Source organism: Vespula vulgaris, chromosome 8 (assembly GCF_905475345.1).
Source record: "Vespula vulgaris chromosome 8, iyVesVulg1.1, whole genome shotgun sequence".
Lineage (NCBI taxonomy): Eukaryota > Metazoa > Arthropoda > Insecta > Hymenoptera > Vespidae > Vespula > Vespula vulgaris.
Window position 1 is genome coordinate 668907 of NC_066593.1, and position 19327 is coordinate 688233.

General features: G+C 31.1%; 3 protein-coding genes across 8 annotated transcripts; 1 reads left to right on the plus strand and 2 right to left on the minus strand.

Moving 5' to 3' along the window:
* Window positions 1–341: 341 nt before the first annotated feature.
* LOC127065823 (forkhead box protein N3-like) lies at window positions 342–8081 on the minus strand. 5 transcript variants are annotated; one of them, XM_050998695.1, is made up of 8 exons: window positions 7939–8037; window positions 6813–6975; window positions 5699–5817; window positions 5225–5634; window positions 4713–5149; window positions 4339–4642; window positions 4158–4263; window positions 996–4067 (listed from the first exon to the last, which is right to left on the minus strand). In XM_050998695.1, exons 4-8 carry the CDS (start codon window positions 5607–5609, stop codon window positions 3788–3790), a joined length of 1512 nt encoding a protein of 503 aa, XP_050854652.1. In that variant the 5' UTR covers window positions 5610–5634; window positions 5699–5817; window positions 6813–6975; window positions 7939–8037; the 3' UTR covers window positions 996–3787. The 5 variants fall into 5 exon arrangements, with proteins under 5 accessions (XP_050854650.1, XP_050854652.1, XP_050854651.1 ...); XM_050998694.1 differs by lacking the exon at window positions 6813–6975 and having other exon boundaries at window positions 7939–8081; XM_050998697.1 differs by lacking the exon at window positions 6813–6975 and having other exon boundaries at window positions 5699–5887; window positions 7939–8038.
* LOC127065824 (60S ribosomal protein L7) lies at window positions 8034–10528 on the plus strand. Its single transcript, XM_050998699.1, has 7 exons — window positions 8034–8136; window positions 8439–8526; window positions 8944–9055; window positions 9199–9374; window positions 9448–9695; window positions 9955–10052; window positions 10379–10528. The coding sequence occupies exons 1-7, from the start codon at window positions 8049–8051 to the stop codon at window positions 10487–10489; spliced, it is 921 nt and encodes a 306-aa protein (XP_050854656.1). The 5' UTR covers window positions 8034–8048; the 3' UTR covers window positions 10490–10528.
* Window positions 10430–19060, minus strand: LOC127065821 (general transcription factor 3C polypeptide 2-like). Of its 2 annotated transcripts, none has more exons than XM_050998688.1 (19): window positions 17518–19060; window positions 17335–17448; window positions 17085–17237; window positions 16837–17003; window positions 16653–16743; window positions 14200–14379; window positions 13906–14110; window positions 13732–13828; window positions 13463–13671; window positions 13189–13387; window positions 12865–13110; window positions 12652–12771; window positions 12425–12567; window positions 12169–12355; window positions 11976–12063; window positions 11760–11888; window positions 11517–11684; window positions 11339–11443; window positions 10430–11240 (listed from the first exon to the last, which is right to left on the minus strand). In XM_050998688.1, exons 1-19 carry the CDS (start codon window positions 18385–18387, stop codon window positions 11181–11183), a joined length of 3531 nt encoding a protein of 1176 aa, XP_050854645.1. In that variant the 5' UTR covers window positions 18388–19060; the 3' UTR covers window positions 10430–11180. The 2 variants fall into 2 exon arrangements, with proteins under 2 accessions (XP_050854645.1, XP_050854644.1); XM_050998687.1 differs by having other exon boundaries at window positions 10430–11244; window positions 17518–19059.
* Between the last annotated feature and the right edge of the window lie 267 nt (window positions 19061–19327).

Genomic DNA, 19327 nt, shown 5'->3' on the forward strand with positions numbered 1-19327 from the left:
TTGCCTGCTTACTTGCTTGCTTGCCTGCCTGCCTGCCTGCCTACCGGCCCGCTCGCTTCTCGCGTGCGATCCTATTGCGCAGATATACTGCGCATGACGTCGCTATCACGTGACTCCCGACCGACCCGGTCTCCCATTTTCAAACATTTCCCGCGCTATCTCCTCGCAATCCATACCTCGTATATATGTATGTACGTACATATCTATCTATTCTTTCAGTGCGTACGTGTCAATGTGTACTAATACACCATCGAATTTTGTTCATCGTTCATTCTGAACGAATTTAAATATCGAGTTTTAATATTTCCTCTCACGTGGGTCGGGTACTTATCAAACTGGTATTCCTTTTTGTATTCCATTTTTATCCGTTTCATTAGACAAGATTTCATCGTGATTACAACGTGGCATATTAAATATACTTAAAATACATAAGCAAGGTCAAAAACTTAACAAACATTTTACAGCGCATGATTCGTTTTAAAATTAGTAATAGCGGTAATATAGCAATATAATGATGAAGTCGACTAAAGTCGACGCCAACGACGATAATAAACACGATCTCTCGATGAGTGTAAATAATTATGATGATATTTTTTGGATGACGAAAGTGACGATGGTAATGCTTATGATCGTGTGATAACGATGATTATGAAGATGACAAAGATAACGATGATATTACACATAACGCCAACAAAGATTTTATCTTTATAAACGTATACGTTTTGTAAACGTATAGATGAATAAATTAGTATATATTCATACTATGAAATAAAAAGATTTTTTTTTTCTGCGTTTGGCACGATGTCATGTAATGGAAGCAAATCAAACACCATGTTCCATTTTGATTGTCCGTGGTTAGGTTGCGGTACATTTTGTCTATCTTGCTCCATATTCCATATTTCTGGTGTATCACGTGGCCGACGTATTCCTACTTTAGGAAATTCGTCGACCAATCTCGTTGTCATTACCGCCGGTCGAATGGTTCTTATTTGAAAAAAAAAAAAAAAAAAAAAACAAATCTATCCGATTGATACGATAGTTCCTTGGCCGACGATGATAATTGCATACACGTGTATATACATATACATTTTCCTTTTGTTAAATTGATCGGATCTACCGAGCAATTGTGGCATTTCGACTGCTGCTTTCTACCCGATTTCCTCGAACGTACCACGGCAAAAGCATTTTCCTCGAATAATTCAACAGAGTATTCTCTTTTATTATAACCGACAAGAACCATCGCATGAACGCATCGCTTCATTGTATTTGTGTGTCGCTATAAACGATCGATCTATCTCCTGTTAAAGGCTTTTTTTTCTTTTCTTTTTTATTAATCTATCCTAGCAATCAGCTACGATTGTTAATGACGATAAGTGGTCTCCGGCCATCTTATAATCGATCGGCTTGGACTTACGATAAACTCTACATGGAAGATCGGACCTTTGGTCGCAGAGAACAAGAGCTACGCGCGAGTCTCCAACGAATTTTTACCAGATACAAATTCTTTCTCTCTCTCTCTCTCTCTCTCTCTCTCTTCAATCGTTTTATCTCATCACCCTCGTTTTTATCTTGGCTTTCTTTCTTGATTCCAAAGAAAAAAAGTTAAGTAGAGGTGTGAACAAGAATGCCAAGTAGTCCGTTAAAAATCTCTTCTACGGCTGGAGAGAATACGAAGAGAGGACATAGAGAAATCCACAAATAAAAACCACTTACGCGACTCTAAAGCTTGCGTTTTCTTGAGGTATAGCAATGACAACGAGTTGTACTAAGTATTGCAACGTTATCACAGACAGTGGAAACATAATATCTAGATGAGATTATCTCGCACGTAGTACATATATACGCATATACACATATCACATTGTATATGTATATATGTATATAAATTTTGAATGAAGCACTTAATATCCACCGGCGGATAAATTTTCGTATAGTACAGTACGTGCCACGTAGAATAATTTGAAGTTATATGTGCATGAAAAATCAAAGTTATCTCGACTACTTAAACATGGCATTCTTCCCTGCACCATTTATAATCAAGACTTTCTTCCGTAGCTGATGTCTATCTACGATAATCGCGCAAAGAAAATATGATAGAGCAACGCGTCGAAACCTAGACGAAAAGTCTTCGTAATGATTTTACGTATTCGTACACTGTATCGTCCTATTAATAATTCTTATCGGTCGATCGTCGGATTATTACTATCGCAAATTTCTTACTAATTTAATTTAATGATAATATTAGAAATTCAGTATAGATTCTACGACATTCGTACGAACGCGCTTGACTTGGTTTCGATCGAGTTGCTCTATCACAACGCACATATTGCGTCTCAACGCACGAATTTCAACATTCGCAATTCTTACATGATTTATGCTAATGATCTGTGTATTAGCGAGTTATTAGGAAGAGCTTTTATCACGCGGGCAGAGCCCTGTAAAAATATACGTTCTTTCTATATATAGATCTACATATTAATATATGCAATACCAGTTTTTTTCGATATTCACATCCATACTGCATACATACTCTTTTTTTTTTCTTTCTTTCTTTCTTTTTTTCTAGTTTTCTTTTTTTCTTTTTTTTCTTTTTTACTTTTTTAGAGACAGGTATCCGCAGCCTTCTTTTTCTTATTGTTATCGTTTTCTTTTTATTTTTTCTTATATAAAAATAGGATGTCTCCTTGCACATTCTTTCGTCACTATCCAGATCGATAGGAAAAGTGCGGATACAAAATGTCACGTAATCGAGGGAATTTCAAAACTGGTCTGTGCATACATTATAGGGTCTACATATATACAGCATTCTTTAAAATCATCTCAAAAGCCAGGAAGATAGTAGAAAAAGACGTGAAACGATAGATTTCCTTATCTCAAATTCATATCGAGCGTATACCTCGACATCGTATTCTTTGTTGCTTACTCATTGACAGCGCGCATACTGCCAATCTACAGTCGCGTACATTCACAGATGCACTTGTTGAGCGTAAGTAATGAGTACGTGAGCATGGATGTGTATGTATACGTTTTTACGAACGCGTCTCTTTCTCTATGCGTTCGCGCACGTGTGTATAATCTTTTTTTTTTTTTTAAATATATTATCAATTTCTCTATCGAATAGATATTATATATCTCTATACATATCTACAGAAAAAAAACTAGTATAAGGCTCTATTATCAATAATTAAACTCTCTATGAATTAATATGTATAACCAGCACAACAGTTCTAAAAACTTCATCGTTTTTCTTAGCTTAATATGCGATCGCACTTTTCTTCATTGACATTACTCCATACGCTTCTCTCTCTCTCTCTCTCTCTCTCTCTCTCTCTACACCATGTTAAAATAACATCTTTAGAAAGTAACTCTTTTACAACTACATTGCTATTATTGCTTGCTGCTTAGTGCTACCGAATTTCATTTGGCATATAGCGAGTTCTGAACCCTGAGCAATCGCCAATTCTTTAGAAATGCACCTCACAAAGATTTTTCTTCCGATATCATTCTCGAACGTTATCTCATACGTTATAGATAATTACGTGCGCATATACATTCTTTTCTTTGTTTTCTATAAATACTCCTATATAATAGTCAATATAAAAGACTTCATATATAGAACCAAAACGTTAAAGATCATTCTTTTGCCGAAGCTAATACCGCAAAAATCAAGAAACGTTCTTTACCAAATACTTTTATAAAACGTGTCCCTAGACACTGTCTGATACACGCACTAGCTGGAAGTTCTCATCACTATAGATACATATATGTATATGAGAAAAATTTCATATTAACCTCTAATATGCTTTAGGTACCGATTTCCTTCGCCCCACTCTCGCCAACGTTTACGTTTCTTCTCCGCTGTGCTCGAATAATCGTTCGAAACTAACCGTCTTTTAGATTTTGTCACGCTCTCTGATTTTGATACAGGATTCGTAGCTTGTACGTGATGCATTTTGTTATTATTGGGTGTCGTATTAACGCCCGCTAAATTAAGAAGCGCATCCGCCCCTTCTGCTATTTTCCTTTGCTCATCGAAATCAGTAGAGACCTCCTCGTTTGAGTACTTGCTATAACAAGACCAGTTCGTTAATTTATGCTTGTTAGAAACGGCTATAAAAATTTATATCTCCGAGCAGAGAATAATCTATGTTTCATACTTTTCCAATTTGATAGAAGTGATACAACTATATGTATGATCTTCGCTAGAACTTCTTGTGATTACAGGAACTAATTTTTCAGATTCCAATATTTTTTTCTTACGGTCTGCAATAAAATGACGGCCGTTTAAAATCAAACTTGCGGAACAATGCTATTACTATTTAAAGTTATACATGATACCTCTGTTGTGATTCAAAATAATTGGCCCGTGTTTAAAGGAAAGCATAGCGGCGGCTGCAGCATCCACGTCGCTATCTATCTCTGTTTCAGGAGTTTCGCTAATATTGCTAGATGCCAGTCTTTTGGATAGGTATGGGAATAAGACAGGATCTGGAAGACGTGCGCTTGCATTCTTCCTTTGTGTTTTTTCTGGAGTAGAAAGATTTTGTGCGGTCGGAGGTGGAAAAGGAGCACGAGATAATGCCTGTATCAAATTTGGACGATACTGAGCATCTACCATCCATAATGAGCCCTTACCTAAATTCTGAAAATTGGATATACTTATACACTCTCGATTCTAAAGCGTTCTAATTAACGGATGATCGAATACTTACTGGAGCTTTTTCTACCTTACGAAAACATTTGTTGAGGCTCAGATTATGACGAACGGAGTTTTTCCAACCAGTAGGAGCATTCCTGAAATATGGAAAATGATCCAAAATCCATGCGTAAACTTCTTTAACTGGAAGAGCTTTCACAGGGCTGTCCTCGATCGCCATAAAGATTAAACAGGAGAACGAGTACGGTGGTTTACTATTTCTATGTAAGTGAGGATCGTAAGGGATATGTGTAGGATGCTTGTTGCGATTCGACACTGGCAAATTGTTGTTGCTCAATGATATCTTTGTTTGATCACTCTGAGAAGTTTCATAGTGACCTTTCATGCAGTCATTAAACGCTTGACCGGACTTCTGACAATTCCTATTCGAGTGCTGATAGTTTTGCTGTCCATGGCTTTGTGATGTAGAATTGGTCTTTTTACTGCTAATTTCTGCAATTCGGATAATATTAAAAATTTATTAATGACTTAATAAGGGATCTCTGCGAGCGCGTTTACGTGTCTTACCTGAACAATAACTATCGTCCAAACTGGAAACAGAATTTGTATTCTCGGAGAAGTCTGCAATGTCGTCGCACACATTGTTGTTCAAAAGATTTTCGTTCTTGATATCCTTGCTAGGGTTTGATATTTCTAATCCCTTCAATAAATTTTGTTGATGTAACCAGCTGAGTGAAGTTAAGTCATCGTCTGAATGACTGTTCTTTTCTATAGATTTTTCATTGATAGGTAATTCTTCTTGAACATCATAACTCGAATTGGATTCTACAAACGCATTTGTATTATTACGTTCTTTTGTCGTATAAGTTGCATCTTGAAAAGTGAAAATCTGATTGGATCTCAACTCTATTCCTCTTTCCATACCTGTGGAATCTGGTCTATCTGGTGGCATATCGCGTTGAGTTCTTCCTTGATCACTGTAAGATAATGACGTTACAACCTTCGTTAATGTATTACACAAAAGAGATTTATAATAATTACTTTTTTAAAGAAGTTCTGCCAGATTTCACTGTTCAATGGTCTCATTATCCAACGTAAATTTTTTTTAGATTAATGTCTGTCGAAGTACATTTGCTCGATGCATCCCAATTACCTGTAACCTGGGTACGCATCGTCGAGATCATTATGCTCGAAGTATCAAATAATATCCTAATTTTCTTTCGTCTTTCCCTTATAACAATGAAAAGAAGCTTAACATTATAACAATGTGACACTGCGTGTAAAAATATTACTATATCGATACTACTATTTAAGCGCTTACAATGATATAAGTTTTCTTAAATTATTTATAAGAATATATAATATAAGTACAAAGAAAAGTGTTTCATATTTAATGAAATACAAAATTAATGTTAATATTAATATTAATATATATATACACATATATATACATATTTTATATATATATGACGTGTGTATGTATGTATGTTAATGTATGTATGACGTATGTTGTGCGTGTTGTGTGTGTATATATATATATATGTATGTATGTTACATGATACGTACGTATGGTCTATATGTGTATGTATATGTATGTATTCATGTACGTATATATGTACAGGTATACGATGTATGTATATGTTTATAATAGTTCTAAAAAAAGTTAATGTCGCTAATAAAAGAATACAATGTAATAACGAAAAACACACAATAAAATTTTGATAGACTTATATTGTTCAGATTCTTAAAATTAATAATCATCAATATTGAAAAAGAAAGTAAATTGTTGTGTATACAAAAGTGTCACATCCTTACAACCTTGCCGCGACGTATTACTTCAGCATTTCTATTGTAATCTTTTTTATTGTCTTGCTAGATAAAAAATATATCAAAAGGTCAAGTGAAATTGACATAAGTCTCTTATTTATGTTCGAGCGTAATTAATTCTTTTTTGTAAAAGCTTCGTTTCATCGGTGGCGACATCGTGTATATCGAAAGAGAGAGAGAGAAAAAGAGACAGAGAGAGATATAGAAAGAGAGAGAGAGAGAGAGAGAGAGAGAGAGAGAGAGAAAAGAGAGAGAAAGAGAGAGAGAGAAAAAGAGAGAGAACGTGCGTGAGTAGCAAAATTGAAATTTCCGCGCACAGGACACGCACACCTAGCCTCGAACCCAAAGTACCCACGACGACATCGTCATTTGTTTATCCACTAACAAGCGACAAAATGGCCGTGCTATCGAGAACACATTGCACCGAACGATGCGTACGTCGACGAAATCGATGCAGTTCTCACAACTAGCCACATTACAAGCACGCGAAACTGCAATATGATAGACAAATAATTAGATCCCATGCGAATATCATCCGTGTTGGCTCCTTTTTTTTACAAACACTCGCGCAATATTTATCATATAGAAAAAATGGCGTCTGCTCTAATAGTCAAGCTCAACGTGATTTTCACAATAAAAACGGCAACATCATGTAAGAAGGAAGATGCATTTTTACTCATCGTAACCTCGTCCAACGGGTGACACGCATTAAATGCCGACCGCATTTAAATTCGCACTGCACTAACATGGATACGTAAGACGTATTTTATGGGAACTGTATTTCGCATTCGATCCTCGTATCGAGGCCGTTGCGTTAGAGAACAAATCTTTTTCTACGCGAGAAATCTTCATTCGAATAAAAAAAAAGCTCCTCTTCTAAAATTTGCCATTCCAATAGGTGATAGTTAAGAGATTGCACTAGAGCAAAACGTGCAACTGCCTATTCTGTTACTTGTTGAATTCAAATATGGAGTTGATAATGGTTACGAAACTCGAACAAATACGAACGATCTTCACGATACCGCTTACGCACGGTGTCAGCCTTTAGTCCTTCATCAAGTACAATGTTAACGAACAGATCGTGGCTTTGAATAAATTCAACAGAGACTACAATCTGCGAAGTAAGAGATTACGAAGAGATCTTTTTTCTGGCCACCATATTTTGTGTTTTTCTACACACACAAATGTTTTATAACGCTACGATCTTTCGAATACGATACTTCTATCTTCATCACCAATGATAATTAATTCCTTCGTAAAACGTGCCTTCCTTCTCGCGAATTTTGATGATTTTCTCTTTCGAATAGCAGAGAGAATTGTACAATGATCAAAAACGATATCTTGCATGTTGTCACGTTTTTAAATATAAATTTAGATTTTCTACGTCATTGTTTTGTTTCGTTGTTTAATATGAAATGTGATACTTAATCGTATAAAATGAAAGTAACACTCACGTATCTTGGTAGACAGACGACAGTCTCGGTTGATTTTCTAAAGACGGGCATCTCAAGCACGCACTACACAACACCCAGCTGATCAAGGCGCCATATTTTGACGTCATCACATGGTTATGCGAACATTGCGCTCTATATTTTCGAGAAATAATATCTCGACTGCGATATATCGCCCGCGAAACTCAATAGTCGTACTTTGTTAAGCGTTTTTAAGATCTTACTATTTTAATATTCTTTATTATTCTGTAGTTTCCTTATAGTTATTTTAATCTGTTCAAGGTATTCTTAAAAAATGTACGGTAGATGATATCAATTCGATTACAATAACTAACATCTTTATTTTTTTCAACAAACTATAATCATTTTCTAATTTTCTCTTTCTCATTTATTCATTAATTTTTTTTTTCTTTACTCAATATTCAATTTCTACAATTCTAGAATATTACAAATATTTATAAATTCTAATTGATCGCGCGAAGATTTAAAATAACTCATTTAAGATCGACGCGCCATCTGGTGTGGAAGAATCTATCCTTGGTTGACAAGAGTTTGGAAAGTTTCTCTACCAAGCGGAAGAATGGCGGAAGAGTGAGTAACCTTACTGTCTTAAAAATATCCGATATCATCGGGACATATACATTTTATTTTTACTTGAAATTATGATCAAAATAACGAGAAATGATATATCAATTATTTCTATATTATATTTTATTAGTTTCTTGCAAATATACAAAGAAGAATGTATCGCCAACGTGTAACCTATGTATCGCGAAGCAAATATCACGTTGATATTATTTAAAAAATTTACTTTAACTTTAGTAATACAATAATTTTTTCTTGTGAAAAATATACTTAATCCAATTGAATACATGTGTTATAGATAGTTGTTCGTAAAATCATGATTTCATTGATGAAAATATTACGATATGTAATTTGTTTGTAAAGTTAATTTATTCGTACGATAATATACATCGTTTTTTAATATATTAACTTTAACATATGTAGAAAGAAAGAAACTACTGCAGCTAAAAAGCTTCCGGCAGTACCAGAATCGGTACTGAAAAGAATAAGACGACGCGAATCGGTAAAAGCTGCACGTTTACAAACATCTATTAAGGTAAGCAATAACATAACATTTCATAAGAAATAATTGTTTCATTGAATTCATTTGATTTTATGTCACGTTCAATAAGAAATTGTTATTCTCATTTAAATATATAATATAATATTTGATAACATAACCATTTACTTTTATTTTAGCAACGTGCAAATCGTTATAAGAAGAGGAAGGTTATCTTCAAGAGAGCTGAAAATTATGTTAAGGAATATAGAACAAAAGAAAGAGATGAAATTAGATTAATCAGACAAGCAAAAAATCGTGGAAATTATTACATTCCTGGTGAAGCAAGATTAGCCTTTGTCATTCGTATACGAGGGTTAGTACAATTTTTTATAGATATGTACATATGTTTGTTACTATAAAATATTATTTTATCGAATTTTTTGTAGTGTTAATCAAGTTGCGCCAAAAGTACGTAAAGTACTTCAGCTCTTCCGTTTGAAGCAAATCAACAATGGCGTATTCGTAAAACTGAATAAGGCTACCATAAATATGCTTCGCATCGTGGAACCATACATAACTTGGGGATATCCAAATTTGAAGTCTGTTAGAGAATTGATTTACAAACGTGGTTTTGCTAAAGTTAACCGGCAACGTATTCCTATTACGAGCAACAGTATCATCGAGAAAAAGCTTGGTTAGTATGATTCACATATGATAATAAAAACAAATTTTATATATATACATACATATTGACAAGTCCATGGAAGTATGTATCCGGTACATGCTTCCTTCCATATTGTCATAAATTAAATAGTATTTTTTGGTACAATTGTTGGTATATATTTAATATGCAGTTTCTAAGAAATACTAACATGTTTATAATATATTTTATATATTTTTTTTATATAAGTGGATAATGGATAAATTATATTTAACAACTGTATATTTTATAGGTCGCTCAGGAATTATCTGCATGGAAGACTTGATCCATGAGATATTTACAGTAGGACCAAAGTTTAAATATGCAAGCAATTTCTTATGGCCTTTTAAGGTATGATAATTAACTAGTTAATGTGACAACTTCTACTTTATTGATTTTTCTTTCTTTTTTTTTTCTTCCATTCTATTTTTATTTGCAAAAATATTTTGGAACGGATCTTTTTATTAATTATACTGCGACATAGGCATGGTTATAAGACATCTATTTTTGTTTTATTACCTCCTTCTATGTCGAAAAATAACAGGAGTATAGACCCATTGAGATTTATACTATATTGTATTATTTCAAGACTAACTCCCACAATATTTTACTTTCTTTTATTTTTATATATTTATATATCTGTTTTAACTTAACGTATTCGCATTTCATTTTTCCAGCTGAATACTCCTAACGGTGGATGGCGTAAGAAAACTAATCATTATGTAGAAGGTGGAGACTTTGGAAATCGCGAAGACAAAGTTAATGAGCTTCTCAGGAGAATGGTTTAAGACTATAACCTTGATAAATAAAACCTTATAATCATTAAACAGAGTATATTTCTTTCATATCACAGCGTATTTAAAACTTATAAAATAGTTGCATACTGACATTAAAAATTTTCTTAAAAAAGATAAGTATATTGAAAGTATACACATATACTTCGGTTCTTATATAAAATATCTACAATAGAATAAATAAATTCTAAAAATTAACAAAGTAATAAATTGACTACAGAATTCTAGTATTATACACTACAGAAATATTCTAAGTATTATACGGTAAACGCAAAACTGATTCAGTTTTTTTTTTTTTTATAAATTATCTAAGTATACATTTATTTTGCTACTTTATACAAATGCAAAATTTTGTATAACTTGTCATACTCGATCATTGTCATCGTGTATGAGAATTGATGTAACAAATGCATTACATAAATATATATGTATGTGCATTGTAAAGTGATAATAATAAATAAGATTTTATTAAACTAATTTCAACACAAAATTATAACAATTCAGATATCAGAATCTTTTAAATACTATATCAAAGCGTTTACTTTTTATTATAAATATTCCTATTTATTTCAATCATGATTTTTACTTGGATTTTTAATCCTTTTTAAAAAAGCTTCTGCATGCTCTTTTATTAATTTGTTCATATCACATTTCGGCGACATAAATGTAAAATTCAGTAATCTTACTAAACCATTTTGGTAACCTGCAGCAAGCCATAAATGACTCCACATATTTGGATTCCAAGCTATCTAATAAATATAAAATATTTTAGTTATCGCAAGAAACTTGAAATTATTACTTTATTAAATTTGAATTTTATTAAAAATAATATTACGAACTTACTTTATTCACAGACGTGAATGGATATTGTTCAATGGGAACATATGTCAACTTTTCCGAGTATAAAACTTTTTGGTGCACGTCCTTCGATAAATTATCTTTTACGCTCTATATTCAAAATTATACATTTAGAATTTTTTATGAATACTATATAATAGTCTAATTAAGAATATATACTTACTACAAAATTATTATGAAAAATAATACCGAAACGTTCTTTACATTCGTTATATGTCTCAGGCATATAATTATAATCTTTTGACTTTTTTTCTTTGCCATTTCCTTTTTGTTTTTTAAGACTATCCTTTGGCAATTCTTTTAAATCTACTACTTCAATAAAAGAATTTAACTGAAACAAAGTACGTATATAAAAAATTGTCATATGAAAAAAGAAAAATAATACGCTCGTAAAAATGATACTTACTTGTCTCTTTCTTGGTAATATCTTATCTACATCTTTTGTATATAATAATTGATGTGGAAAAATAGAAATAATATCACCAGCCAAAGAACCGTGTGCTATACCATTTGCATGATCTGTTACAGCAACGGTCTAAAAAAATTAATACATACACTTTAATTAATGCAACATTAAGATATGTTGAACAAGTTGGAAGAATATGCATTATAATGCACTCACATATGTTGGTGAATTAGTTGCAAGGACTGGACACAATTTAAATCCATGTTCCCTCAATGGAACTAAGTACGAGTTTGTATGTTTATATCTAAGAAAAATCATTAAAATGTATTTCAGAAAAAATCATAGATGGTCAATTTAAAATAATTAATATTTTTCAAGATTAAATAAAATAATTTCAAGATTTTAATACCCTAAAGCATCGTCAAAACCAATCACAGCACTAGGCCAATGCAGCATCCATACTCCATCAGTTATTATACCCTTTTTTACAGATTCTTGAGGAGAACTTGTATTTTCCAAATCCCATACTTTATAATATCTATCTACGCTGGCTGAAGCTAAAAATCGCTGATTGTTGTACGGAATTAACGCCAACACTGTTGAAATGATAAATTTGTTACCAACGTGCTTATGCATTTTTATTAGCATAATTTATATTTACTTACTGCTAACAGCACTGTCATGTGCAAAGAAATGTGAAAATGCGTTTATCACCAATGAATCATTTTGTTTTTGCTTTAATAATGGCGATTCCTCTGTGAGATCCCATAATGCGATATAACCATTTGAAAAACCTGCAGCAATGGTACTAAAAAATATATTTAAAATTAGATATATTTCTCACTGATAATGCAATGAAAAGATAGTCGTCATAAAAAGATATAAATCGTACTTATGCCCACGTTCCTTTGTCCATGATAGTTTGGTACATTGCCAATGTTGCTTATTATTATTATATATAATACTATTTACAACTAATATCAATACAGGATCAGTCTTGTAAATTGGAAGACTAAAAATCAAGTTACGTATGAATACTTAAATGAAGCACACATAATAAATTTTTATACTTAAAATGAGTGTAATAAATATATTGTTTTCTTACTTATTAGTTTCAGATTTGTTGAAGTTAAGTTCTTCTGGAAATGGCAATGAGTAAACATATACAGAACCATCAGAACCAGCAGCAGCTAATAAACCCATTCTTCTAAAGCTAAGTGTTCCTTTTTTATAATTATTTAAAGTCTCATCTTGGTAACATCCAGATGGACACCATTCAAGGGACCATATTGTACTACTATTATGTACAATTGCATATGAAAAAATAGGAGTACTGACCATAAATTTCGACCTTGGTAATTAAGAAAATATATTTATGTTAATGATGTTTTGAAAATTTATAAATATTATTTAAACGTTTAATACTTACTCATTATTTAATTTACCCATATTCCATATTTGTATCATATTATGTCCTGAATATGCCTTTCCTATAGCATATTCACTTTCCATGTCAGGATGTGTACTCAATGCTATATATTGATCAGGTGTTTTAAGGTATGCATAAGCTGGAATAGATAACCATGCTAAAGCCCATATAGGTCCACCGGTAAAAAATGTTGGTAAACCTATAGAGCAATAAAAATAAAAGAGTTTGAATCAATTGTAAGTCGATTATTTTTATTCTTTTTTTTTTGTTTTACCTTGAGAGATTCCTCCTTCAAATGTTTTCCAATATCTCCATTCACTCTCTGCATTCTCTACATTGCCAGATGAATTTAAATTTACTGTTTTTGTAGGCATTGATACTTTTAATGGAGGTAAGTACTTCATTGCATCTTTATCATTTAATAGTACAAACGGATTTGGTAGATAATCATCAAATAATTGAAATTCATAATTCTCCATTTCACTGCAAGAATTAGCAAATGACTTGATTCGTTATAATAAAAAAGAAACAATTCACACTTACTATTCCATTGTCCACTTCAAGGTGGGCATGTAAAATTTACTCCAGGGTGCTTTTAGTGCATATGCATCATCCAAAAACATCATTATACTACATGATTCTAAAAATATATTTATAATTATATGTTTTATATAATGACTAATTTTTTTATAATTATTTAATTATTGAAATACATACTTTCTTTTTCCGGATTTATAGTGTGCGATTGCTGTTTAAATCTTTCTGCAAGTGGTTCATCTTCACTTTCATCAGACGTATTATCTTCTTTTTTAAAATCAGGTGAATTATCTGCATTATCTTCAGTTTCATGTTTAGCTTTGATATGCTCGATAATTTTCTCTTTGCTTTCAGCAAAAAATTTGCATATTTTACAAGTAAAATTCTGTTTAAAAACAAATAATACATATCGTTAATATAATAAAAATACGCGGTATACATAAGATATGAAAAAAATTAAATTTCTCATATTACCTCTTGAGGTGTAAAATTACATTGAGAACAATGTTTACACATATCTTCGTACGAAGAACATGAAAAATTGCATCCTATTTGACGACATTTTGATACACCTTCTAATTCTAATTCCTTCTTCCATATAGCTTTCCAAACAGATGGCACTCTCTTTTTCAATTCCGGCATTTTTACGTTTTTCTATAATTGTGTAAATATATCATAACAAGAGCCAGATGTAGGATAACTTAAAAATAAAAACAAAATAATCTGGTCATAAACACCAGTGCAAGCCATTCCATTATCATAATATTAAAAACTATTTAGATATGGACATTTATTGCATGATACATTTTTTAATTTTTTTTTCTTTTTTTTTTTTTTTTTGTTCAAAGTTAGATGTAAATCAAGACGTACATCTAGTATTGAAGTGGCAGATTCACATGTAGTAAATATCCAATAATTATTGGAAAAATTGATATAAATTCAATAAAATCAATTTAAAAATTATAACATTGAAATTAAGAAACAGTAAAATTATTTGAAAAGGAATGTGAAACTTAATTTCTATGTTATATTATATTACATTAAAAAATAATGTAAAAGTACTGGTTTTTTTTTTTTCTATTACTTATTGTAATTCGGACCAATGTCTCTGCTTTACATATTCTAAAAAATGATTTTAATAAAAACAAATGAATGAATGTTGGTTGGTAGTAAAAACGAGTTCTGGTATTTAAGAGAAATGACGGAGTAATTTAAGTAAACGAAGATTCTGGAGTAGTTGATCCTGGAAGTCGATCTTCTTCGTCTTGTATATCTATGATAGCACATTGTATTTTTCTCTTTAATTTTCTGCGTAAGTAGTCTGAATTCAAACACCGTATTTCACTTGCTACATACGATCCGAACGTATCGTACTGATCTTCAGTAACAGGTAATGTACTTTCAATTTTTGAAAATGAATCATCTTCACTTTTTGGCTTTATCATTTTCATTGGGTGTGGTTCAGTTTCAAAAGATTTACTTTCTTGGCAACTGATACCAGTAACATTTGATGTACCATTTGTATCATCCAATATATCTTCACATTTTGTGCTTGTATTTGGTGCTATTTCTTCAGCCTAGAATTATTTAAACATTGATTGAATTGAAGACCCTACTACTCCAGAAAAATACACAATAATAAGCAGAAGTTTGAAGACATATAAAAATGTGCACAATGCATAGGAATGAAAAATTATGATAATATGTATCATAATATTTTGAAAGAAAATATTTAAATTATATAATAGATATTATAGATGCAGTATAGTATTTGTTATTGTGTTATATAATGGATCATAATTGATATCAATTTATAAACCAAACTGTTTGCACAGAGATTATATTAACCAGTAATGCTGAAAACTGCTATTTAGTAAGATTTATAATTTATGTAATAGCAATAGACTGGGCACTTCCCTTAACATATATTTTGAGTGATCTATAAATATTAAAATAAATATAAATTTTGAAATCTTCCAGATCTTAGTAGAGTTAGCATCTGTGTTAACATAATAATAAAAAGTATTAGAAAAATGTATATCATTGAACAATATTTTTTCTAATTTATATAGTTGCAGATGATATACAGATTTTTTAGTTGCAAAAAGTTGCATATGATGAAAGAGGGTGAACAATTTTCTACGATATATCTTTGTCTTGAACATACCACAATAGAGGACTTAAACATATAATCTGTTTTCTTAATAATTAAGTGAGAATTTATCATGTGTCATAGAAGCGGTTTTATGTGACATTAGCATTCGATTAGAACAGAATTTAAACATGTACCTATTTTATTTCCAGTACTCCATTCCAATATATATATGCTTGTACAGTAAGTCATATCTTTTTTGTTTGTGAGGAATTAAAATTTTTTAGTTGAATAGAATAATATAGAACAAAACAATTGCTCTCAGCAGAATATTTCCATATTTTTACGTAAACCACTTTCATAATCATTGACATATGTGTATGTATGTCTATGAATATCTTTTCTTATGCATATTTTTGTTTTTTCTTCTTTTAGACATTTCATTCTCTTAGACATATATACAAAATCCTTTTTTCCATTTTTATTTTGTCATAATAGTATCTAAGAGTGAAGAAGATATGTAGCATGCAATAAGTGTCCAGTCTAAAAATAGCTTTTCAAAGAAAAAATAGTTTATCAATGTATTTTTATTCAGTATACTTTTTAGTATACTTAATTTCTTAATAACATTAATTTAAATGTGAAAATTAAATATATCCAGTGACATTCCTGAATACCAGAAATGATAAAAATTTTGCTTATTTAATCTTAAGAAAACTATTCTATTTATGCCTACATATTGTTAACTTTTAGGCATTGCATCATTTTGTAAATAACTGCAAGCTAATATAGTTGCACATACAATTACACAAAACCATGCTTTATATTTGCTTACCAATACAGAAGAATTTAATTCCACTTTTTTAGGTTGTCCTAAACATTCATCCTTAACAAGTTCTGTAAACTGTAATATTTTTGACACTGCTCTATATATAAACAAAAAATAATAATTTATTGTATACAATTTTTAAATCACAATATTTTTAGTGGTTCTACTCAGTTATATTATTTATACATACTTTTCTGCAGCTTTACGTCTTACTTTTTCATTTTCTGGAAATTCCATCAGAAAATTTTTGCGTTTATTATATTTCAATTCCCTATGATGTCGCTCATGAATTTCCATAGATGATGGCATCATAACAGCATTACACACGGAACACGTTACCATTAATGCCCTTTTTTCCTAAGATTAAAATTTAATTTTAATAAATATAATTTTTTATAATGTTATCGATATAACGTGCAAGTACATAATACAACTTACATCATCTGATTTACCACAAAATTGAATATGTGATATAAATCCATTAACACTACGTTTTATTGCACCACATTGTTCACAACCAAGTTGTCCTTTTTTTCTTTTTATAGCATTAGATAACACCCTCTTCAATAATTTTATATCATTTTGAAAGTCCTATAATAGCATTAAAAGGAAATTAAAAGTATATATTGTAAATTTTATTTGAATGATTATTTAGATCTTATAAAAAAGATAGTTTTTTTTTATATACCATTGATTCTTCTCCTTCGTACCAGCCCATATTGTTATGTTTCATTAAATTATGTACTTCCTGTTGTTCTTTTGCTATTTCTTTTTCACATCTCATACACTTAATTAATTGAATCTAAGTTCAAATAAATAATTAGTGAGATACAAACTAATGGATATTTTATAACGAGATCATACTACTAACCTCTTCTTTTTCTACTACATTTAATCTGCTATTTTCCTTTGAGACTACAACTGTATCGGATAATTGTGGTATATGTTCAGTGTCAGGAGTATTAATGATTACTTTTTTTTTAATACGATCTTTTACTTCATTTTTAATACTGTTCTTGTTTTTTGAAGGAGGACGTCCTCTTCGCTTAGGTGCAGTAATATTGTCAGAAATATCTACCTTAACATTTTCATTAGAGGATTTACTATCGGATGCAGCTACGAACGTATTTGTTGAATTTTTTGTGCGATACGTTGACGTTTCTAAATTGGAAACATGTAGATGCGAGTAATAGTTATCATACTCTTCCGGAGTTTGGATACATACATATTTCCTAGGTCTTCCTCTCTTTTTTGCTTGTGCAGAATGTACAATAATAGACTTTGCAGGTTTCTGCTCATTTGTCATTTCTTTCTGCGATATTGGGTTTAATTCTGGATAGGCAATGATTTCTTTGACTTTCAAAGATGTAACATCATCGCTATTGCTTATTTTATTAGAATCTGTATTGGTTTGATGCGATTCGAGATCAGACTTCAGATCACGAGTTTCTGTATTAGATGTATTATTTTTGTATAAAATTGAAGTATCGCATAATCCTATTTGATCTACACTAGATTGAATCGTTGAATCACTAATTTCCTTATTTTTGTATGTATTACTTTGAACAGTCTTATTAGAAGAAACGAGCATTTCTTCTTCAGATTTTATAAATATATTAACAGGATTTAATAAAATGTTATCATTAGATTTGGTGCATGTTGCTCCTGACATAATCTTGGGTATCATTGCAAATGATGATTCTTTGTTAAATTTTTTCTGTGGATTACCTTTGGCATTCATTGAATACTATATTTTTTTGTAAGAAACAGAAATATGATATTTATTCTATTGTTTGCATATATAATAAATATGGCACCACCATCAATAAAAGTGTAATGTAGAATAGCAAGCAATATAAATTCTTATTACAGCTCAACAGGCTCTAATCGGTCTAAAACTAGTTCCTCGTGCGAAGGCCTTATAAGACGTCTTTTACTCGTTTTACCAATATTTCCTCTTCGACACCATGCCTATCTATATTCTACACACTCACACATATATCCTTTTACACACCCAAGAAACTGATATAAGAATAAAAGAACAGAATACAAAATCTTATCGTGGATACGAGGAGGAGTTAGGAAGGACGGAAGGGGTAACTTATTCCGCCATTTTAAATAAGACGCGCCGAATTTAAAAGTTATATTCGACGAAGGTTAAAATTCGTCATAGAAAATTCAAAATCATTTGTTGTCAAAGAAAATCTTGAAAATTACTTTATCCATGAGAACATTCTTATAACTTTGTATTGTTCACATTCAAGATGTTACACCGCATATCCGCTACTTATGGAAATTACGATAAGTAATTATACTCGTCTTACGTTCTTTCGTCTAATAACGTCGTAAGAAAATAATAATTTATTTTTGAATGACTTATTTATAAACAATTCACTCGTGAATTATTAAAATGGAAGAAGAATAATTATCGCTTCTATTTTGCGCAGTTGACACTTTCAATCGTTTCAACTTGAATATACATAAATTCGCGATGCGATTAATTAAACATTACTGATTTTTATTGGTCAAAGAAATTAATTACGATTGGTCGAAAATGGTCGAAGACAAATTCGTCCCTCTTGCGGAGAATTTCCGTAACTAAGTATGAATCGTACTTAATATAACAGTAAACGATTGGTTTCGTTTGAATTTGGAGGATCGCTGAATACACTGTACTCTTT